We start from the raw sequence: 23,109 nt of genomic DNA, 5'->3' as shown, positions 1-23,109 counted from the left end.
CTTCTTCCCGTGGTTCTTGGGGACTTGGTCCTCACCCCTCCCCCAGAAGGAACTCCCAACAAAGCTGCCCTGCCCCACACAGCAGGGCATCCATCGCTCGCTCTCCGAGGAGGGGAAGAAAGAAACGCAGACCATCCTTCAGACCATCCTTGGCATTGGAATGGCCACCTGCAGGGCCAGGCGCCTACGGGGAGCCGCTCCAAGCCCAAGAGAGGAGGGCTGCGGCCAAGGCCCCAGAATTCCCACCACTTGCAGAGAAAAGCCGCTTCTCCTCTTGACCCACCGACAGGGTACCAGGACAGAAGCCAGCTCACGACGCCAGACTGCGCCTCCGAGGCTGCCAGCCCTTCCTACTGACGGGCAAGAAGGGGCCGGAAACCTTGAGCTTTGCCCCAGGAGTTGGGCCCTCAAGCAGAGCCCAGCTTTTCTTCCCACAGCCCTGGGAGTTCAGTATGATTACTGCAGACGTGCGGTCCTTCAAATACACGGAGGCCACCAGGGTGAGGGGCGGTTGGAACCCATCTCCGAGCTACCGAGGGTCCCAGCTGTCCAGTTTCAAGAGCCATGAGAGTCTCCCCCGCCCCCAACCCTGGAAACTGGGGAAATGGACTTTGGGTCGCCAAGTATCTGTCAGATCAGGTGAAAATGGCACAACTCTTCCCCGCCCCGGGCATCGAGACACCAAAAGTAGAATATATTCCCTGCACAAAAAGATAGCCCTTCAAGTTGGATCTGTTTTGCTTTACTGCGACTTTCCATCTTACTTTCCTGGTTTTGCCAAAGAATGGCGAGGAGGAACCCAAGTTGGGGACCCCGATGGGCCTAGACTACACGGGACCTCCATTCACAGTCCCAGCCCCCAGCCCCAGGCAGCCGTGCAGAGGGCCGTGAAGCCACCGCTGTGTGGAACCCATTCTGAGGACCAAGCAAAGGGTAAATAAAGAGGTCTCAAGATTTTTAGGAGGTTAAAACTAACCAAGCAAAAAAATCAATCAATCAATCAATGGCAACGTAACCAGAATCTACCAGGAAGTGGTAACAATCCCCAAGTGGAGATCAGCATATAGGAACCGGATCGTGTTTGGTAATTCCAGGCCCGCACACCACAGGCCCAGCGGCTGGCCGGGCGGCTCCTGTAGAATTCAGGACACTCACACTGCTGCCCGGTCCCCTCGCCTCACGGTGGCCCCTGTGAATGGAGGCCTGGGACGTGGGCGGAATCCACCGGCCCTTTGAGGGCCTCTTTCTCTGGGGCCCCGGGCCGGGCTGCCTCCTCCCTCGGGCACAAACACAGCAGACGGTTTTGTGAAGAGCTTTTTAGTAGCTAAATATGGCACCATGTGTTCCAAGGGCAATATAAATTACAGTATGCAAAACTCACTGACTGGCTGAGGTAAAACACGCTGTTCCTGCCTCACATCACCATGAGGGGAAACACACAGATATTCTTAAAAACATCTCGCTTATAAAAAACGTCCCCTAGAAAGGCCTCCTGAGAGGGGCCGGGAGGCTCAGCCGCGGCCCGCTGCCCCCCCCACCCCGGCCCGCCCGCTGCGGGCCGCGCCCCGCCCCCACTACTGGCCCAGGGCCTTGTCCAGGTTGTTCTTGATGGTGTCCAGGAAGTCCGAGGTGTTCAGGAAGTGCTCGTTCAGCTTCACGCTGCCGAGAGAACACCGTTCATGTGAGGCGCGGCTCCAGCCTGGGTCCGGGCAGAGCCTGAACTTGGGCACCCGAGGAGCTGCCCTCCCGTGCCCGTGGGGCGTGGCACGCCCAGGCTGCGCGTCAAAGGTTGCCTAGAGCCCGTCGCCAAAGGGCCACACAACTTCAGACACTTGTACAGACGGGGACGGCAAGGCTCTGAGCCCCTAGCCTCGGGGATGGGGGCAAACTCACAGGGTCTCAGGGCTGTGGACCTGGCCCACCCCAGGCCCCTGGCAGCTAAGCTGACTTGAGGATGAGGAGCGGGGAGCTGCCTCTAAGAGGGTCCTCTGGCTTCTTCCCACCCAGGGAAGAAGGTCCCAGAAGGCCAGCCCCTCCCTCTGCCACCAGCCACGCACTTGCTGAGGCCATGGATGCAGCCCGCCAGGTCCTTGGTCATGGCTCCGCTCTCCACCGTCTGGACACACACCTTCTCCAGGGTCTGTGCAAACCTGCAGGGGACGGGCCAGAGTGAGGCCCCGGCGATACAGAGCCCGCCCAGAAGCTGCCCTGGGCCAGCTCAGGCCCCTCCCTCTCCGCTCACCTGATGAGGTCCTGGTTCCCATCCAGCTTCCCCCGGTGCTCCAGGCCACGCGTCCAGGCAAAGATGCTGGCGATGGGGTTGGTGCTGGTAGGCCGGCCCTGGGGGCGGGGGTCGTAGGGGGATCGGGAGCCGAACCGGCCGACAAGGGGGCCACCGGGACGCGACCGCCCACCCGTAGGCTGACGGGCCAGCCCCATCCCCCCAGCCCTCAGAGCCAGTGGGTTCTAAGCCCCCGGGACAGATGGGCACGCGACCACGGTCCCTACACTCACCTTCTGGTGCTCCCTATAATGGCGGGTGACTGTCCCGTGAGCGGCCTCAGCCTCGATGGTCTTCCCATCTGGGCAGACCAGCACAGACGTCATCAGGCCGAGGGAGCCAAAGCCTGAAGAGTGGAAAGATCCTCCATTCGGTGCCGGCACCCACCCTCCTCAGACCACCGGGGTTGAGTCCCCCTGCCCTTCTGCTGGGAGGAGACCCCCTCAGCTCGTGACCCCCAACGGCACCCAGGAGGACAGCCACTGTTTCGGGCTTGCCCACCCTTGTCGTGGGTCTCTAGAGCCCAGCACAGGGCAGGGGGGCGTTCAAAGGTGGCTATCATCAGCCTATTAACATACATCTGGGTTCCCAGAGCCTGGGGCCCCCAGAGCCCACGACCCCAGGACTTCTGCCCACCCAGCCTGGCTCGCAACCGCACGGTTCGTTCACGCAGAAAGCAGAAAGCCTGCCACCAGCTACATCACAACGATCCCTCTGTGTGCCTCTCTTGCAGGCTACTTTAAAGCTTTGTGACTTATCTCCAAATTCTCCCAAATCCAGACGTCAACCTTTTCTATTGTCAAGGTCTCCTGGGCTTCAAAAGCACCCCATGGCACCAAAATAAGAACTGTGTAGGTCCCAAGAAAGAAAAAGCGAAAAACTTCTCCAGGAAAATTCATTGTCTGAGAAGTTCTGCTGCTGAGACTCGGGAAGGGGTCCCTTCTCCACGTTTCCTGGACCTTCGCACTCACCCATTCCTTGTTTACTTAAGGGCAACTTTCATGCCTCTCTCTTGTCTGCTATGGCTTCTCGTCCTTCCATCCGAGATAGGAATTGTTCTAGTAAGAGGACCACTGCCACACTTATTGAAATAAAGGCCAAGGTTTTATGAAACGTCAGGAATTCTTATGCATTCTCCTTGCAACCCCGGGGTGGGCGTCACCTTCCTTCTCGGGAGCTAGACCTCAAACCATCTCACGTACCCTTGTTTCTCTTCCACTCTCTGCTCTACACGTTGTCTACTCCCTACTCTTGTGGGGCGCTGCTCTTGTGCCCAACACAACCGGGCTATTTCTTCTTTTCTTTTTTTAAGATTTTACTTTAGAATTCTATTCTATTCTATTCTATTCTATTTTTCGAGAGAGAGAGTGCATGCAAACAGGGAGAGGGGCAGAGAGAGAGAATCTCCAGCAGGCTCCAGGCCCAGCGTGGAGCCAGACGCAGGGCTCAATCCCACGACTGTGAGATCATAGCCTGAGATGAAATCAAGAGTCAGGCACTTAACCAACTGAGCCACCCAGGCGCCCTGAGATTTTATTTCTTAAGTGATCTCTACACCCAACTTGAGGTAGGAAACCACAATCCCTGAGATCAAGAGTTGCCTGCTCTTCCGACTGAGCCAGCCGGGCACAATCGGGCTATTTCTTATGGCTACTTCTCTAACGGTCTCGTCCATGCTTTATGTTGCAATCTGAATTATCTCTTAGGGGACGCTCTAGGGCTTGGGGCTCTGCCGTCTTCCCCAGTATTCTCCTACAGCCAACAGGTTGACTGTGCAAAACGAATTCTCTATAATTCGAAACGTACCCGGTTGTGCTCAAAACCATTTTTCTTTTTTTTTTTTTTTTTTTAATTTTTTTTTTTAAATTTTTTTTTTTTCAACGTTTATTTATTTTTGGGACAGAGAGAGACAGAGCATGAACGGGGGAGGGGCAGAGAGAGAGGGAGACACAGAATCGGAAACAGGCTCCAGGCTCCGAGCCGTCAGCCCAGAGCCTGACGCGGGGCTCGAACTCACGGACCGCGAGATCGTGACCTGGCTGAAGTCGGACGCCCAACCGACTGCGCCACCCAGGCGCCCCAAAACCATTTTTCTACTGGAGCCAACCCTGGCCCAAACCTGGAGGCACAGTCGCTTGGCTTCGTGGACAGGAACAACCTCAGAGCTGACGCACCTGGCCCCTTAGAACTTGAATTCCTAGGTTCTCCTTTTTCTGTAACAGCAGCCTTAGTAACACACCAGTCCAAACCTAATTGGTGACCCTTCCTCCCTCAGATGCCGGAGAGCTCCTGCCCCCTGCTGTCCACGGGGAACCCTGCAATGAGGCGCCCGGCCCCAGTCCCGCTGCCACACTGGACACATTTTCTACGAAGGGGGTCTGAAAATCCCCCCAGCCAGAGAAGACCGACAATCCACCCCTTGGGGAACAGGTGCTCCCAGCATACCCTGGGCCAGGATGTCCGACTGCACATCTCCATCGTAGTTCTTGCAGGCCCACACGAAGCCGCCTGAAGACTTGAGGACCTGAGCCACCATGTCATCAATGAGCCGGTGCTCGTACCAGATCTTATTCTTGTCGAAGTCGGTCTTATAGTGCCTGGGAGCAAAAGGGCCGGTTGTGGGGAGAGGGCGGGAGGCTGCCAGGTTGAGGATCTCTCCTCGAGCCGAGCCGAAAGCCCTGGGACGGCGACCTCCCCGTAGGACAGGGGCCCGGGGGGACAGGAGAGAAGGGCTGTGGGATCCCTGGGAAGGGATAAAGGGAGAGGCTGTTACTTGTCAAAGATTTCCTGGAAGATGTCCTTGAAGCGCCCGTCGTAGGCTTTCAGGATGGTGTTCTTGGTGCTCATGTACAGCGGCCACTTCTTCTGGATGGCGTACTGGAAGCAGCTGTGCGCAAAACCCGAGATGGACTGCGGGGGGAGAGAGGTCCCTGGCGTGGGGCCCGGCCGGCCCGCGGGCTACCAGCCCTCCCTGGGCTCCCCAGGTCTTAGGCCGTGCGGCTGGGGTAAAGCTAACTCCCGCAGCCCACCTGCCCGTCTCTAGAGTTGCCGGCGCGTCCCAGCCTATCCTCTCTGAGCCCTCCGTGACTGGCTCAGAGAGGGTCATGTGAGCCAGGCCTGGAACTTTCACTGGAACCAGGAGCAAAAGAGGCTCTTTTCTGACAGGGTAACCAAGTCGGCAGGGGTAAGCCGGGAGCTGCCGGTGGTCACTGGTCACAGCCTGAGAATGAGGCCAACCGCAGAAGGAACGAAAGCCAAGAGACGGGGAAGGGGAAAAGACTGCTTATCCGGCTTGCTTAAGCCGAGAGTCCAGACAACTAACACGCCCCCAGAGGTGTGTCAGGGAGTGGGTGCGGGGGCACCTGGCTAAGCGGGGGTCTGTCTTCCAGCCTCACTCCACACCAGGTCCACAGCAGGTCCCCCCGAAACATAGCCAAGATGCACCGGTCCCCCCGAAACACAGCCAAGATGCATTGGCTCACGGGCCTCGGACCTTCCTCAAGCCACTGACGCGGGAGTAGTGAGCATCACCAACCCGAAGCGGCCCCAGAGGGAGGAGGGAACGCAGGAGCCACCCGCCAGGGCCTCACCTCATCCGTGTTGTACATGCCCATCCCCACGCCGCCGGCAGGGAAATTGAACACTTCCCACTCCCTAGCGCCACTGCCATCCTTCGGGGAGAAGACGATCTTGAACGTGCCGGCCCGGTCGACCACAAAGTCTGTGGCCTTGTACTGCAGAGACAAGAGCACGGCTCGGGCCAGGGGTTCAGGCCCAGGAGGAGGGGCCCAGGCCAGGAAGAGCCAAGTCCCGCCTCCGGCCGTGGCCAACCTGGTCGCCATGGGCGTGCCTGCCAATGGTGATGGGCTTGGTCCAGCCGGGGACGAGGCGTGGGATGTTTCTGCAGATGATGGGTTCCCGGAAGACGGTCCCCCCCAGGATGTTTCGGATGGTTCCATTGGGACTCTTCCACATCTTCTTCAGCTTGAATTCTAGGAGGACAGAGGTGAAGGGACCCCACTGCAGCCCCCGCCTTCCAACCAAAATCTGAACCCTAAGCAAGAACGCAGCCAGATGGGAGCCCTAAAAATCACCCTGGGGAAGGTCTAAAATAGAAGTATGTGGGCTCTGGGACCATACTTCTTTCTTTTTTTTTTTTTTTTTTTAATGTTTATTTCTTTTTGAGAGAAAGACAGACAGAGTGAGAGCAGGGGAGGGGCAGACAGAGAGGGAGACACAGAATCCTTAGCAGGCTCCAGGCTCCAGGCCGTCAGCACAGAGCCCGACGCAGGGCTCGAACCCGTAACTGTGAGATCACGACCTGAGCCAAAGTCGGACACTCAACCGACTGAGCCACCCGGGCGCCCCTCTGGGATCAGGTTTCTTGGGTCCAAGGTCCAGCTCCACCACCTGCAACTGTGAGTTTTATGCCAGTGAGTTAACCTGAGCTATAAAATGAAATTACCGATAAAAATACCTAGCATCTTGGGTTGCTGTCAGGATTAAATAAACCTCTATGTAAAGTGCCTAGAACAGTGCCTGGCACATCGGGGCTCCTTCAGCTAGTGTATTTTTCCCGCGTCACGCGTGGACATAGCTCGGTCTGATGAACTCTGGCAGTATGGCGTCTCGCTGGACAGAGGCCAGAAGACCAGAGGGCAGGCCTCAGTACTGCCACGAACCGTGGAGTCCAGCCCACGTTACCGGGACTGTTGGCTCTCTACTTCCTTCTCCATAAAATAGGGGTAAAGAAATCCCAGGGTTCAGGAGAAATGAAAAGAAACCCCACAAAGAAGAGCTTAGCCCTTAAATGATCCCAATGCCCTAGGGTCAGGTACAAACCCGAAAGACGGAAGAAGGTCTGGAGTGTTTGGAAAGGTGCTTCGAATGCTTCCTTCCAGCTCCCTCGTGCCGTAGGACGCAGGCAGAGAGAAAGAGCTCTGCACACCCCTGAACGACCCTTTCTCGAATTTTCCAAACGTGGCCCCTTTATCCACGTACTGGTGCCATTGTTTCGGGAAACCCTCAAAAGTGCTCCCCAGAAGCAGGGACCGGCAGCCGGTCCAAGCCTGGTGAGCGCACCTCTCTGAGACCCCTCCGCGGCCGCAGGGGGCAGGGGACAGACCCGCAAGGCCAAGACAGCGGCAAGACACTAGCGACGCTCCCTAGAGCCCGCTGCAGCTCTGAAAGATACAAGCTGACACGCGGCACTCCGCTGGCCAGAGGTGGCCCCGAGGTGTCTCTGTAAACCTGCCTGCAGGACAGTCCAGGAGGCGAGAGGGGCGCCCGAGGAGGCTGCCCTTCCTCTGACGGCTTCAGCAACGTGTCTGTGGCCCACGACACCTACTGGTGCTGGCCAGAGCCGCGCGGCACAGCAGCAACGCCACGGGCCTGGATTCCGCTCTGTCGCACCCCACGTGGGTGCCAGCCCCTCACCAGCCCTCCCGGCCTCCTCTGTAGGAAACCCCACGGCCCCAACGCCTCCCGCGAAGTCGCAGGGAGACGGGGTTCGTGTCGCGGCCCCCACGCCCCCAGCCCACCTGCCTCCGCACCCTCACACCTTCCACACGGGCCTCATCGGGGGTGATGGTGGCGCACTTCACAGCCACACTGTACTTCTGGGTGGCCAGTGCGGAATCTACGGTGACCTGGTCGTTGGTCTGGTCACGGTTTGGGAGCCCCAGGTCGAAATACTTGAGCTGGACATCCACGTGCGGCAGGATGAGCTAGAAACAGATGACCAGGGCAAGGCATCAGCCCAGATGACTGTGACTCAGGGGCACGAGGGGGCCTGCGCGGGGGGCTGAACGCCCACTTTGGGAGGGAACTACCTTCTCCTTGATGAACTGCCAGATGATCCGGGTCATCTCATCGCCGTCCATCTCCACCACCGGCTTCGCCACCTTGATCCTCTTGTCGGCATCTAGAACCGGGCAACACGGCGCATCATACCTCTGGGGGAGGGGGGGTGTTCTGGGCGAGCTCCTCTCCTCCCCCGCGGGATCTGCCCTTTACCCAGGAGAGCAGTGTCAGCCAGGGCTCGGTTACCCACACTCACTCCCCCTCGGCAGGACCAGCTCCCGGGCCGGGCCGCCTGGGCGGGGGGGGGGGGGGGGGGGACCCGGACCCCCCACTGAGGAGGGCCAGCTAGGACTGAAAGATGGTGGCCTGAATCTGAAGGCAGAGGAGCCCAAGAGCCAGAGGTCCAGAGCCAAGCAGGGCCACCTGTCCGGGAGCAAGTAGGGGAGGGAATGCCTACAGGCTGTCGCCACCCAGTTCCGAGGGCAGACGCTGTGGCCCAACCCCAGCGATTCTGTGAGTTTCCTCCTAACCTTGTTACAAGAGCCCGACTAAATCTAAGTGGGGACGGAAACTGTACTCGCACCTCCTCTGTGCCTGACGTGGTCCCCTACCCCCTTTGCGTGATTCCTTTTCATCCTCAAACCACTCCCAAAGGGAATATGGCTATCTCCACTTTAGGTGCGCCTGGGTGGCTCTGTCTGTTCAGCGTCTGACTTTGGCTCAGATCACGATCTCGCGGCTCGTGGGTTGGAGCCCCGTGTCGGGCTCTGCACCGACAGTTCAGAGCCTGGAGCCTGCTTCAGATTCTGTGTCTCCCTCTCCCTCTCTGCCCCTCCCCTGCTTGTGTTCTGGTCTCTGTCTCTCAAAAATAAATAAACATTAAAATTTTTTTTTTTAATGTGGTGCAACTGAGGCTCGGAGAGTTTGCCAGCTTCCTGCCAAAGGTGACACAGCTTGAGGACAATAGAGCTACCAGGATTCACACTTTCTCAGCGGCAAGCAGAGGCTTAGGGCACCCAGAATGGAACTCCGAACCCTGGATCCAAGCTGGCAGGCTGGCCAGTCCTGCCGGAGGAGCATCAAAGGTCCAAAGCGACAGTGGAGGAGGACAGGAGCCGGGCGGGGGAGGCTCTTCAAGGAAAGTCTGACTCATGAGGAAAACCAACAGTCTGGGAAGTGAATTCCAAAGAAAACTCAAGAAAATGACCCATCCAATTAAATCAGTGCAGGCTACCTTGAGCGAGACTTGTTGAACCTTAGCCTGTAGCACGGAGGTACCCACAGCCTGGGAAGAAACAGCCCCTGCAGAGTAGGGAGGGCAACAAGACAGGTGCAAAACCTACAGCCAGGCCTCGACCATCAGAAGGCTCGCTCACCGCTGACACCCGGGCCGGAGTGAGACAGCTGAGAACTGACTGGGCTCTGTCCCCAGCAGAGCCCCCTCCGCCCTCGCTTAGGGCCCATTTACTCTTAGGTTACGCACAATCCTTACAGATGTCGTGGATCTTCCGCCTCACCAGACACGAGACGGCGAATCAGAAGAAAGGATTAGGGTGTTCACTTAAAAACACCAATGGTCAGAAGCAGTGACATCTGCTAGGTGGACAGCAAGGAACGGACGTCTACGAAAAGCAGGCCCTGACACTGAAAAAGCATGACCACCTAAGCACGTTTAAAACAGAAGTGACTGGGGCGCCTGGGTGGCTCAGTCGGTTAAGCGTCTGACTTCAGCTCAGGTCGCGATTTCTCAGTTCAAGGGTTCGAGCTCCGCATCGGGCTCTGTGCTGACAGCTCGGAGCCTGGAGCCGGCTTGCGATTCTGTCTCCCTCTCTCTCTAACCTCCCCCCCCCCACCCCCGCGCTCACACGCGCACATGTTCTTTCCCTCTCTCTCTCTCAAGAGTAAATAAACATTAAAAAATTTTAAAACAGAAGTGACCAAAACCCAACAGATCCCCCACATATCACTGCCCTACAACACACACCACAGCCATGACTCATGCTGACATCCCCAACCCACTAAGAAAAAGGTGAATTATGTGCAGCGAAATGATTCACTATCTAAACACGTGCGCAGATTTTTTTTAATCTAAAAATAATCTCCCAAAGATGTGCAAACAGGTTTTTTTGTTTTTTCTTTTCTTAATCTAAAAGGAATCTTGGAGGTTATTTAGGAAGACAAATGAGACCCAGGAAGCGTGGCTTGTGTCAATGTCAGGACTGATCCCGGGTCTCTGGCCCCAGTGTGGCCTCTGGACACCCTCAGCGGGTCACGTATGGAGAAGCAGAAGGCAAACACAGACTCCAAACATTCCATTCCCTGGAGGACAAGGTGAGCTCAGCCGGCACCTCTCCGCCCCCCTTTCCAGGAGGCACAGGGGCCTTTGGACCCAAGCCGCAGAATTCCTTCACCTTTCCGGGCTGGAAGCTTGAGTGGAAAGGGCTTCAGGACTCGCAGAAAGTCTACTGGGCCACTGAAGAGCTAGCTTCATTTTGTTTTAATTTTTTTTTTTTTTTTTTTGATGTTTATCTTTGAGAGAGACAGAGCATGAGCAGGGGAGGGGCAGAGAGAGGGAGACAGAGAATCCGAAGCAGGTTCCACGCCAAGGAGATTCGGTGCCAAGCCCGATGCAGGGCTCAAACTCAAGAAACCGTGAGACCATGACCTGAGTTGAAATCAAGAGTAGGACGCTTAACCAACTGAGCCACCCGGGTGCCCCAAGCTAGCTTAGTTTTTAAGAGCATCTCCTATGAGTTAATGTCATGAGAGCTAATCAAGGTTGTTTTAATGTACTGAAGCTACCATAATCATAATCCCTAAGGAGAATTCATTTGTGGCCAGTCTTAAAGGTTTCTGCCTCGCTGGGCTCCACTCAAGTTTTGGGCTTCAGACCCAGCAGCCTGTGGGCTGTGGGCTCCACACCTGCTCCATCTGGGAGTTCAATGTCACGATCATAGCAGGCAGCCCTCCCTGTGGTGCCTGCAGGTGTCAAACCCTCAGAGACCACAGGGCCCACTTATTTACAACCAGGTGCTAAGCACCTCTTCCTGAAACACCAAAAAATATAATAGTTCCTGGCCTAAAGGAGTGAGTATGAAAGGGAAAACCCACAGATAACGGAGAGAGAGCAAGCAGCCCAGTTATCAAAGTCAGGAGCACAGCCTCCTTGAAAGGGCCCTTCCCAGAACCGGGGGCGTGGGGGACACGGAAGCCAAAGCAGCAGAGACTCCTGATTGGCTCACGCAGCGATTTTAAAAAAGCATATTCAGGGGCGTGTGGGTGGCTCAGTCGGTCGAGCGTCTGACTTCAGCTCAGGTCATGATCTCACAGTCCGTGGGTTCGAGCCCCACGTCGGGCTCTGTGCTGACAGCTCAGAGCCTGGAGCCTGTTTCAGATTCTGTGTCTCCCTTTCTCTCTGCCCCTCCCCTGCTCATGCTCTGTCTTCTCTCTGTCTCAAAAATAAATAAAAACGTTTAAAAAAATAAAAAATTTAAAAAAAAAAGCATATTCATTGGTGACCAAGGTTTTAAAATCAGGCGATTTCAACAACACAACAACAACAAAAACCAATTAATAAAGGGGCAAAGGACTGGAATCGACATCTCCCCAAAAAAACGATATATAAAAGACCAATAAGCGTATGAAAAGTTGTCCCACAGCACTCATCGTTAGGGAGATGCAAATCAAAATCACCATGAGATACCACCTCATACCCACAAGGACGGCTGCCAACAAAACCAAAACCAAACCAAAAACCCCAAAGCCGAAAACAACAAGTGTTGGTGAGCATGTGGAGAAGCTGGAACCCTTGTGCACGGCTGGTGAGAATGGACAGTGCGGCAGCTGCTACGGAAGACGGTGTGGTGCTTCCTCAAAAAATCAAAGATGGAACCGCCATATTGGTCGGCGATCCCACTTCTGGATAGCTATCCAAAATAAGTAAAAGCAGGGTCTCAAAGAAATATCTGTACACCCTCGTCCACAGCAGAATTACTCACAATAGGCAAGAGGTGGAAACAACTCCAGTGTCCCTCAAGGAACGAAGGGAAAAACAGAATGTGGTATGAGCCTTCGAGAGAACAGGACTCTGGAAACGGATCCAGGAGGGCTAAGAAAAACGCCCCTCCGAAAGGTTAAACGATGTTCACAGTTTCGAGCTTCTCCCAGACTGGGCTCCCCGCCACTTAAATGTGGATGTACTTGCTCAGAAATTGAAAAAGGGGGGCGCCTGGGTGGCACAGTCGGTTAAGCGGCCGACTTCAGCCAGGTCACGATCTCGCGGTCCGTGAGTTCGAGCCCCGCGTCGGGCTCTGGGCTGACGGCTCGGAGCCTGGAGCCTGTTTCCGATTCTGTGTCTCCCTCTCTCTCTGCCCCTCCCCCGTTCATGCTCTGTCTCTCTCTGTCCCAAAAATAAATAAAAAACGTTGAAAAAAAAAAAAAATTTAAAAAAAAAAGAAATTGAAAAAGGAAGTGCCGCCATTGTGAGCAACAGCAATGGGTCTGGACCTACCTCAATAGCGTTTGCTGCTCATTCTTTCGTCTCAAATTCCACAAAACCAGTTGCCCTTGGGATGGCCAGCAGACCTATACTGTGGCATACTCATATAAACAACACGGCCACATTTCCCACACACTTTCAATCCGGCGACGATGAACATTTCTGAACTCTTAAAATAAATTAGAAGCAGTGACAAATAGGCAAGGAATTCATAACCACATCGCCTAAGCTTTGCGCAATTCCCGTACCTTACCCAGAAAGTCAATACATTTTAAGTGGAGTATTTTTTACGTGGGTATGTACATAGAATGGAATATTCAGCCTTAAAAATTAGCAAGATGCAGACACAAGCCACAGCAACAGCAGGGATAAACCTTGAGGACAGTATGTGAAGAGTAAGCCAGTCACAAAAAGAAAAATACGTCTGATTCTCCTTACATGCGGTACCTAAAAGCAGTCAAATTCACAGAAACAGAAAGTAGAATGATGGTTGCCAGCGGCTGGGGGAGGAGGGAATGGGGAGCTGTTGTTTAACGGGTACCTACAGAGTTTCGGTTTTGCAAGATGCTGAAGCTCTGGGGGTTGGTTGTCCAACAGTGAGAAAGTATATAACACTACTGAATGGCACGCTTACAAATGGCTAGGACAGGAAATTTGTGTTATGCAGTATTTTTACCACAATAAAAATAAGAAATAACGGTTTTTAAGTTTTTAAAAATCTAAATCAGTCAAGGGGCGCACCTGGGTGGCTGAGTCAGCCAAGCGACCCGCTTCGGCTCAGGTCGTGATCTCGCGGTCCGTGAGTTCGAGCCCCGCGTCGGGCTCTGTGCTGACAGCTCAGAGCCTGGAGGCTGCTTCAGATTCTGTCTCTGGCTCTCCTCTGCCCCTCCCCTGCTCACACTCTGTCTGTCTCTCTCTCTCTCTCTCAAATATAAAATAAACGCTTAAAAAATTTTAATCTAAACCAGTCAAAACAAAAGCAACCCAGGAGATTTTACACAAAGATTCCAGGCCTATCGCGTACCCTCCAGAGGACACAGGCCCCAAGGCATCAGAGTGGGAGACCTTGTGTGGTTCAGCCAATATGGCAGAGCCACCCCCATCGTCCACCCCTCTCTGGGTGACAAGAGATAACGAACAATCTGAAACCCAAGGAACAGCACGGGGGTCTCCCTGAAAGCTTCCAAGGGACAGCCACCGTGACATTTTCAGATGACATGTTGCACACTGGCCTCTTGGCCAGAGTGTGGGATGGAATTACACCAGTCCACAGGGAGTCCAGGAGGCCAACTCTCCTCCCGGTCTGGGATTCCGAGCACCCAACACCAAGTAAGGATTTCAAAACCCGGCGCCTGTTTCAGGATTGGCCTGCTGCTCCAAACTCAAGGCTAAAGGTCCCTCCCAAGATGGCCACCCCCAAGAATAAGTGCGTAACCACATGCCTGCCCTGGCTGTCAGCCAAGAAGCTGCCAAGCCGGCGTGGCCCAGCAGCGTGTGGGGAGAAGCCCCCAGTTCCTGGGAGCTCAAGAAGGCAGGGCAGCAAATCTGGAAGAGATTTCCTTGGGGTCAACCTTCACTCCTCCCCATTCCCTCACATGCACGTGCCAACCATTGAAACATCCTATCGGCTCTTCCTTCAACATGCATCCAGAATCCAACCACTTCTTACCACCCCCAGGGCCAATAACCTTGCCAGAGTATGACTACATCCTCCTACCAGGACCCTGAAGCCAGAATGGGCCTGTTAAAATGTAAATGGGGGGGGGGGGGGGCTCCTGGGTGGCTCAGTTAGTTGAGCATGGACTTCGGCTCAGATCTCTCAGTTTGTGGGTTCAAGCCCCATGTCGGGCTCTGTGCTGACAGCTCAGAGCCTGGAGCCTCCTTCACATTCTGTGTCTCCCTCTCTCTCTGACCCTCCCTACTCACCCTCTGTCTCTGTCTCTCTCAAAACTAAACATTAAAAAAATAATTTAAAGATTAAAAAAGCTTTAAAAAATTGTAAATCAGGCCACAATACCCTTCTCAAAACCTTGCAAAACTTCTCTTTTCAGTCAGAGTAAAGGCCAAAGTCCTCAAAAATGTGTGGTCCCCACAACGCTTGACCTCATCTGTCACTGACCCCCTTCCCCTGACCTCTGCCTGGCTCAGGACTCTTCCCTCTCTGCTTCTCCCACAAGCAAAGGTGTACTCCTCCATCAGACGCTCCTCCATCAGGCTCTCCTCCATCACTCACTCCTTCATCAGACACTCCCCCATCACACATTCTGCCATCACACTCCCCCATCAGACACTCCTCTATCACACATTCCTCCATCAGGCACCCCTCCATCAGACACTCCTCCATCACGCATTCCTCCATCAGGCACTCCTCCATCAGACACTCCTCTCCTCCATCAGACACTCCTCCATCAGGCGCTCCTCCATCAGACACTCCTCCATCACGCATTCCTCCATCAGACACTCCTCCATTAGACACTCCTCTCCTCCATCAGACACTCCTCCATCAGGCACTCCTCCATCAGACACTCCTCCATCAGGCACTCCTCCATCAGGCTCTCCTCCATCACGCACTCCTTCATCAGACACTCCTCCATCACACACTCCTCTCCTCCATCAGACGCTCCTCCATCACACATTGCTCCATCAGACACTCCTCCATGAGGCACTCCTCCATCAGATACTCCTCCATCAGGCATTCCTCCATCAGACACTCCTCCATCAGGCTCTCCTCCATCACGCACTCCTCTATCAGACACTCCTCCATCAGGCTCTCCTCCATCACGCACTCCTCTCCTCCATCACGCACTCCTCCATCAGACACTCCTCTCCTCCATCAGGCACTCCTCCATCAGATACTCCTCCATCACGCACTCCTCCATCAGACACTCCTCTCCTCCATCAGGCACTCCTCCATCAGATACTCCTCCATCAGGCACTCCTCCATCAGGCACTCCTCCATCAGGCACTCCTCCATCAAACACTCCTCCATCAGGCTCTCCCCCATCAGACACTCCTCCATTAGACACTCCCCCATCAGACACTCCTCCATCAGGCACTCCTCCATCAGGCACTCCTCCATCAAACACTCCTCCATCACGCATTCCTCCATCAGACACTCCCCCATCAGACACTCCTCCATCAGGCACTCCTCCATCAGGCACTCCTCCATCAGGCACTCCTCCATCAAACACTCCTCCATCAGGCTCTCCCCCATCACACACTCCTCCATCAGACGCTCCTCCATCAGGCACTCCTCTGTCAAGCACTCCTCCTTCAGACACTCCTCCATCACGCACTCCTCCATCACGCACTCCTCCATCATACATTCCTCTCCTCCATCAGACACTCCTTCATCACGGCCTTGGCACCTGTGGGCCATAACCAAATGGCCTGTTTCCTTTGTTCCTTCGGTGCCTCTTCAAGGAGGTCTTTTCTGTGCTTCCTGACCCCCCCCCCCCCAAGTCCAAACCTCCACGCACACCTTCCTGGCCTCTTGGTTCTCCATACGCCATGCTAGCCAACTTCTACCTTTTTACTAACAGTCCCCACATTAGCATTTAAGCTCCACCCGGGCAGAAATCTTTGCCTCTTACTCCTGGCTCTGTCCCCAGCACCTTCACGTGCCTGGCACACAGCAGAAGCACGATAGTTGTTGAAGTCACAGATGAATGTCAAGTTACAGTCTATTTGGTCTATAGTAAGGGCTGCCCTGCCCCCACCTCCTGTTGGGATGAAATGTGCTCCTGGGATGCACTGCCACATAGAGGCCACTGAGTTCTTACCATCAGATTGCACCAGACCAGCACAGATGTATGTATGGGACAGGGGTCTCTGCCAGGCAATGGGCAACTTGCCCTGAGAAGCTCACAATTTATACTGGTTGTTTTTTTTTTTTTAAATGTTCATTTTTGAGAGTGAGCGAGGGGCGGGGGACGGGGAGCTGAGAGAGAGGGAGACACAGAATCCGAAGCAGGCTCCAGGCTCCGAGTTGTCAGTGCAGAGCCTGATACGGGGCTCGATCCCACGAACCGTGAGATCATGACCTGAGCCACAATCAAGAGTCAGATGTTTAACTGACTGAGCCACACAGGCGCCCCTCCACTGGCATTTTAAACGTGTACACAAGTGTCAACTCCAGGGCAGGTCCCAGAGCCCGGCTTCCAATAACCAGAAGGCAGTTTCCAGCACCTCATGCCCTGAATGGAACCAGTGCCAGAGGCTCCCAGCTCAACTGGAGCATCTGGGGGCAGGTCCCAGGCTTTCCAGAGACTTCTCCAAACGTTCCAGGCCTAAACATGACCACTCAAAACACCTCTGATGGGGCAGCCCTGGTCTTATCCAATGCCGTTGAAACAAGCCTCGGGGAGGAACACATAGTAACTCCCCAGGCGGGCCTCCAGAACTTTCAACAATCATTAAATAATAATCTGCCCTTGAATCTGAGAGTGCAGGCAAGTCACCAAGATCTGTAAAGTGAAGAGGCAGCGTGAGAAAAGTAAGAAGTTGCCAGGCAAGGAGTGAAGCAAAGGAAGGCCAGATAAGTCGTTCTCACAGTGAGGGCTTGGGCACAGCCCACCCTCCCCTCCGCGACATCTGGCTCATCAGAACCGTCACCAGCCGTCGCTGGAGGCCTAGGAAATGCAAACTAGAGCCGTGGCGTTACCAAGCAGCAAAGACACCAGAGTGTTTTAGCCAAAAGAAACGTATCCGTTCCTTGTCATCAAGGGGAATGCCAAATATTCTGTCTCCGGTGGTGTTGCTGGGTGACAAGCTCGAAGAGGCCACAGCTGTAAGTCTCATGTCCAACTCAAACACCAAGCCTTCTCCCCATTAATAACCCAACCAGCTTGGGAACTTCTGGAAGGACCTACAGCTAAAAGGACTTTCTTTTTTTTTTTTTTTTTTTTACCATCAATGCAGGGGGCAAGAAGGGAGAAAATATCTTTACTCTCACGCTGTTTTGCTAGAGGTGGTTTGGGGCTTGGGGGCACTTGGAACCCTGGAGTTGCAGGGCTAACCACTTACAAGACAAATCCCAGAAGTACAAAAGCAGAAATGTCCCTTTCTCCTTGGCAGGAGAGGTGGGGGCTGGGGCCCAAGCTCTGCCCCCACCTTCCCCTCCCCAATTCTGGTCAGCTGCTCCCACACTAGTTAAAGATTACCTACCGGAACAGTAAGGCCAGGCTGCCTGGGCCCCACTCCCTCTTCCTCACTGTCCTGGCTCACTCCAAGGGGTTCCAGGCCAGGTCAGGAAAGGGGTTTCCGTGGCAACAGGCAAGAGACAGGGCCAAGGGACCTACATTCTCCCTGCCTTTTGGAGCTGGCAATGGAGAGCGACGGTCCAGGCCACATGCCGCAGAGGGCAGCCTGCGAGGGTACTGGGGGTTCAAGTTAATCCTGCTTATTATGACCCGACTACTGTCTTCTTTCCTAAGCAGGGTGCTAAGGGCACCACAGAAGCAGGGAGTAACTAGTGGGGAAAGTGACATTTTGGAGCAGCTGCCCAGTCACCCCGTCTGGCAGTCAGGTGAGTGGGGCCGGCGGAGCAGCGTAGGAGCCGGCTGGCGAGAAAACGCAGGTCAGGCCAAGGAGAGGCTCCAAGGATGGAGACTTAAGTGCGACGGAAGGGGTGGGGGGTGTCCAAACAAAAGGGAAAATCAAAAGCACGCTCCTCCAGCTGTCGCGTAAAAGGCTCCAAAAATAGCTGACGCGGGCCTGACAGCGAGGAGGGATTACAGCGCGCCCGGCTGAAAAGGAAAGGGAAGTGGAGGCCGTCTCCCCGCCTTTGTCTGAGCAAGGACCGCGCCGAGACCCTCCCTCTCACGGGGAGACCGGGCCTGGCGCTCCGGCCCCCTACTCGCTGGCCTGGCCCCTCCCGGGGCGCAGGGCGCGCAGGACACCCTCCGGGCCCGGGACACCCCCAGCACCCGCCACGGGAATAGCTGGGGGGGCGCGGAGCAGCCCGGAACCCCCGCCCGCGCAGGGCCGCAGGACCAGCAGCTCCCGGGCCACCAGCTGCCACCGTCCTTCAAGTCCCCTCCCCCCCCCCCCGGTTCTTTGTGTGCCAACCCCGCCGTCCCCGGCCCGCGATCGCCCCGAGTCGCGCTCCCCGGTCCCCGCCCGGGAGGCCGCCACGTCGCGGTGCCGGGCGCGCGCCCCGCCCGGACCCTCCTCGTGGCACTCACAGTGGCGCCGCGGCTGCTCCTGCAAGTTGGGGCCTGTCGGGGCTGCCGGCGCCCAGGCCGGCCCGGAGCCGGAGGCCCTGCAGAGCGAGCGTACGACCCGCAGGTAGCCAGCCATCCCGCCGAGCAGGCGAGCGAACCGACCGCGGCGGGCGAGATCCGAGCACCGGTGCTGCTCCCGGCTGCCTGGCGGCGGGCTGCCAAGGCCCTCCAGGCGCCCTGGCGCGGGCAGGGGCGGGGCGGGGCTGCCGGGGGCCGCCACCCGATTGGGCCTCGCCGGGGAGGAGGCGGGGCCGGGGCCGAGCCGGACCCCTCGGGAGGCCCCCGCGCAGGCCCGACCCCGCCCCAGCGCGCAGCCCGCGCTGCCATTGGCGCCGCGCGCAGCCCCGCTGAACTGCCGGGGAGAGGCGGGGGAGACGCGCACCGACCCGCGAGCGGGGGCCGGAGCTGGGGGCTTAGGGCAGCAGGTAGCGAGGCCGAGCCCCTCTCTCCAGGACGCCCTATTTAAGCCAGGGTGTCAGTTGCTGACGAATCAGCTTAAACGCCCCCAAAGTGAGCAAACTCCCGCGCCCTTGGCGTTTGCTGGGCGGAAACTCCTTCGCCTTAACCAAGCGCGGGTTCCGTGTTCCTGAACTGAGACCACGGGCACGTCGGCTCTTTTCAGGTGCGCTCTCAGATACTCCTGTCCCCTCCACGGGTTGCGTAGACTGTCCGGTGTCAAGAGCCGAACTCTCTCCTCTGCTTCTCCCCAGAAGGTCAAGCGGCTAATCCTCGAAGTCATCCGGCATAGCCAGAATCTGTTTTTTCCCCCGTCCGAAATGGCAATTGTAACAGCCACAGGGCTCCCAGGAGACGTGGGTGCAATAACGTAAGTAAAAAGGCTCCGAGCACACCCTGTGCTCAGCGGTTGTGGTTGATGGCTTATCACGATCCAGATGAGTCCTCGTGCAGCCTGGACTGAATGAGCGAGCTCAGCCCCCACCCTGGCAAACAGGTCCATGTTTGTCTGTTTACACGCACAAGACCATACTGATTGGTTCTGTCATCAGCGACTAAACTCTCCTCACCCATGTTCTTGAAATGGGACACCAGCCCGGGCTGGGTTTTATTTAGAAAAATCTGACCCCAGCCCCCACTGTCCCGGTCACACCATCTCACTCCGAACGTTAGCAACCACGTTCTGCCCTGTGTCCCCAGCTCTCCCGTAACATTGCCTCAACAGTCAACATTGCCAGATGGGGCTGGGCCAGGAAAGCGACCTTGAATTACCGACTTTAGTGCTTCTTCTCCCTGTCCCAGCCAGACAGAGCTACTGCTTTGGCCCTGAGATCCAGCAGACTGGGTCCAAGGGGAGGTTGCTTTTGGACCCCCTCAAAGTCTGAGGTCTCAGTCAGAGGCCTGATCTTGGGCCAGCGTGTCCCAGAATGACTCCTAATCCCTTTCACTCCGTTCCCAATTCTCTTGCTCAAAACACCATCAAAGACCTTGGAGGCCTCTGGTATTTGGATTTATGCCATCCTGATATAATCAGGCACCTGGGCCTCAGTGTCCATACCTGTCAACGGGGAGAATGGACCCCCTGAGAATCCTTCTGGCCCAAACAATGAGATTCAGTTAATGTATGTCAACTACCCATACTACCACTTCTGAAAAGGTCAGGAAGAATTTGCAGCCTGTCCCCAGGGGCTCATCTGTTCCTTTACATGGTAGACCAGGGTGTCAGAGGCCCCAGTGAGAGGCAGCACGGAAGCCTCGGTATGTTCCAGAGTCCAGCCCTCACCTGCACAGGGATCAGGGTGGGAGCACATGTGTTTTTCGCAAACACAGTAGCAGCCCAGGGCAGTTGAGGCAAAGCCTCGAGATTAAACTGCTTCTTACTCCCTGCCTCCCAGGGCTGCAGCTCCATGCCAGCCTTCCCCATACAGTGCCTGTTTGGCAAGGCAGCTGGTGTCAACTCCTTTGGCTCAGAGAGGTTAGGACACTTACTCAAAGTCACAGAGCCAGGAAGTAGCAGAACTCTAGTTCCTACCCATGTACGTGGCTCCTAGTCTATCGCTCTTTTAAGAAAAAAGGAGAAAACAAAATCCCTATTAACTACACTTCATAGAAAGATAGTGTTTATTTTTTTTTAATTTTTTTAACGTTTTTATTCATTTTTGAGACAGAGAGAGACAGAGCATGAATGGGGGAGGGTCAGAGAGAGGGAGACACAGAATCTGAAACAGGCTCCGGGCTCTGAGCTGTCAGCACAGGGGCCCGATGCGGGGCTCGAACTCACGGACCGCGAGATCGTGACCTGAGCCGAAGTCGGCGCTCAACCGACTGAGCCACCCAGGCGCCCCGAAAGATAGTGTTTAAAGGAAAAATGCTCAGATCCTCCAGTATGGGGTCAGCAGAAGTGAAACTCCACCCTTCCATGTTTTTTTTAATTTTTTTTTAAATTGTATTTTAGAGAGGGGTAGGCAGAGGGAGAAAGAGAATCCCAAGAAGGCTCCACGTTTAGCATGGAGCCCAACTGGAGACTCAATCCCAAGACCCTGGGATCATGATCTGAGCGGAAATCAGGAGTTAGATGCTCAACTGACTAAGCCACCCAGGCACCCCATACCCTTCCATATTTTTAATCAAACCACAATTAGTTATTGAGACTAGGTCATACGCAAGTTTCCTGTGGGGGGCACAAAAATGCTCATCGCTCTATCCCTTTGGGAGCCAGACACACATGTGTGCAATCACCACAAACCAGGCACAAGAGGCAAGTGTCCCAAGAAGAGCTTAGATGACAGTGAGGCATCTCTCAAAGCCAAAATTATTTCTGATGAGGGAGAGCCTGGTGAGCATAGGGTCAGAGCATCCAGCAAGCTGGCCCTTAAGGATATTTAAGATCTGGGAACACCTGGGTGGCTCAGTCGGTTAAGCGTCTGACTTCCACTCAGGTCACGATCTCACAGTCCGTGAGTTTGAGCCCCGCCTCGGGCTCTGTGCTGACAGCTCAGAGCCTGGAGCCCACTTCGGATTCTGTGTCTCCCTCTCTCTGCCCCTCCCCCGCTCATGCTCTGTCTGTCTGTCTCTCTCTCTCTGTCAAAAAAAAAAAAATAAAACATTAAAAAAAAATTTTTTTAATAAAAAAAGATTTAAGATCTGGGAGAAGGCTGGACAAGAAGGCTGGGAGAGGTGAGGGGCTTGTACTTCACCCAGGTGGACACCCCAGGGCATTAGTTTCCTGGTATGTTTGCAGGCGGGGCATAAAGTCTGACAATAGCCGTGAGGGGGTGTTGGGGGATAGAGGATCAGGACTGGGCAAGGGAGGCCAAGAGTCCCTGAACCGGGCGCAGGCCTGACATAACGTCCTGGCAGGACCCTTAAGACTCCAGAGACCGGGTAGAGATAGAATCAGCAGAAATTGCAGCTGGCAGGACTTGGGCAGGGAGAGGAGTCAGAGTGACTCAGACTTCCATCCCTGGGTCCCTGGGGCTAGAAGAATAGGAATGCCATTATTAGAAATGCGAAAAGAGGAGAAGGCAGGGTAAGTGTATGTGTGTGGGGGGAGGGGAGGGTGTTGATAGCAGAGCTATTTATGGTCATTTCTAAACTGATTTCCCTGCCAGCAGTCTGTTCCCTCCCCTTCCCAGTCACCTGACCACTGTTCCCACCATGCCACCCTGAAGCACAGCCCCGAGAGCTTTACCCCACAGCCAGATACCTGCACTGGCTCCCCACGCCTGATACAGTCGAGTCTGAATTAGCTTATAACATTTCCTGGCCTTTACTTTCCTCACCGTCTTTCTCTTCTACTGTTTCCTCTCCCCAAGAACCCTCAATTTAGCCATTCCCCCAAACAGTCCCTGACTCTATGCACTGCCCCTTCCTCCCATCAGGTAGACTCTTTGCACTCCCAGGTGGCCAAGCCCACCTTTTCAAGCCTGCACTGGGGGCAGGGGGCACACAGCATTCGTTTCCACCTAAGTCATCATGCAGGGTAGACAACTCCCCAGACCCCCTCCCAATAAAAGAGCACACTATGCTACTCTGATTGTAACTTTGTAAAAAAAATCTATGGATAATAACAGGCAGGGTCCAGACGACACAAATTTGGAAGATGTCAGAATACTATTTAATACTTTTTTAAGTTTATTTATTTATTTATTTTGAGAAGTGGGGGGGCAGAGAGAAGAGAGAGAGAGAATCCCCAGCAGGCTCCACACCCTCAGCGCAGAGCCCGACATGGGGCTCGAACTCACAAACGGTGAGATCATGACCTGAGCTGAAGTCAGGAGTCAGATGTTTAGCCAGTGGAGTCACCCACGCACCCCAGAATACTATTTACCTTTATGAAATATTCTCTC

At 55.1% G+C, this 23,109-nt stretch overlaps 1 protein-coding gene across 2 annotated transcripts; it reads right to left on the bottom strand.

Moving 5' to 3' along the window:
• Nucleotides 1-1,301: 1,301 nt before the first annotated feature.
• IDH2 (isocitrate dehydrogenase (NADP(+)) 2) lies at nt 1,302-18,970 on the bottom strand. Of its 2 annotated transcripts, XM_058736569.1 has the most exons (11): nt 18,767-18,970; nt 8,113-8,204; nt 7,842-8,007; nt 6,113-6,273; nt 5,872-6,015; nt 5,055-5,191; nt 4,727-4,878; nt 2,515-2,627; nt 2,243-2,340; nt 2,058-2,150; nt 1,302-1,659 (listed from the first exon to the last, which is right to left on the bottom strand). In XM_058736569.1, exons 1-11 carry the CDS (start codon nt 18,879-18,881, stop codon nt 1,575-1,577), a joined length of 1,356 nt encoding a protein of 451 aa, XP_058592552.1. In that variant the 5' UTR covers nt 18,882-18,970; the 3' UTR covers nt 1,302-1,574. The 2 variants fall into 2 exon arrangements, with proteins under 2 accessions (XP_058592552.1, XP_058592553.1); XM_058736570.1 differs by lacking the exons at nt 7,842-8,007; nt 8,113-8,204; nt 18,767-18,970 and adding an exon at nt 7,124-7,729.
• Nucleotides 18,971-23,109: the final 4,139 nt, after the last annotated feature.

The sequence above is a fragment of the Neofelis nebulosa genome, chromosome 7 (assembly GCF_028018385.1).
Source record: "Neofelis nebulosa isolate mNeoNeb1 chromosome 7, mNeoNeb1.pri, whole genome shotgun sequence".
Lineage (NCBI taxonomy): Eukaryota > Metazoa > Chordata > Mammalia > Carnivora > Felidae > Neofelis > Neofelis nebulosa.
This window is presented reverse-complemented; position numbering and strand designations above follow the sequence as displayed.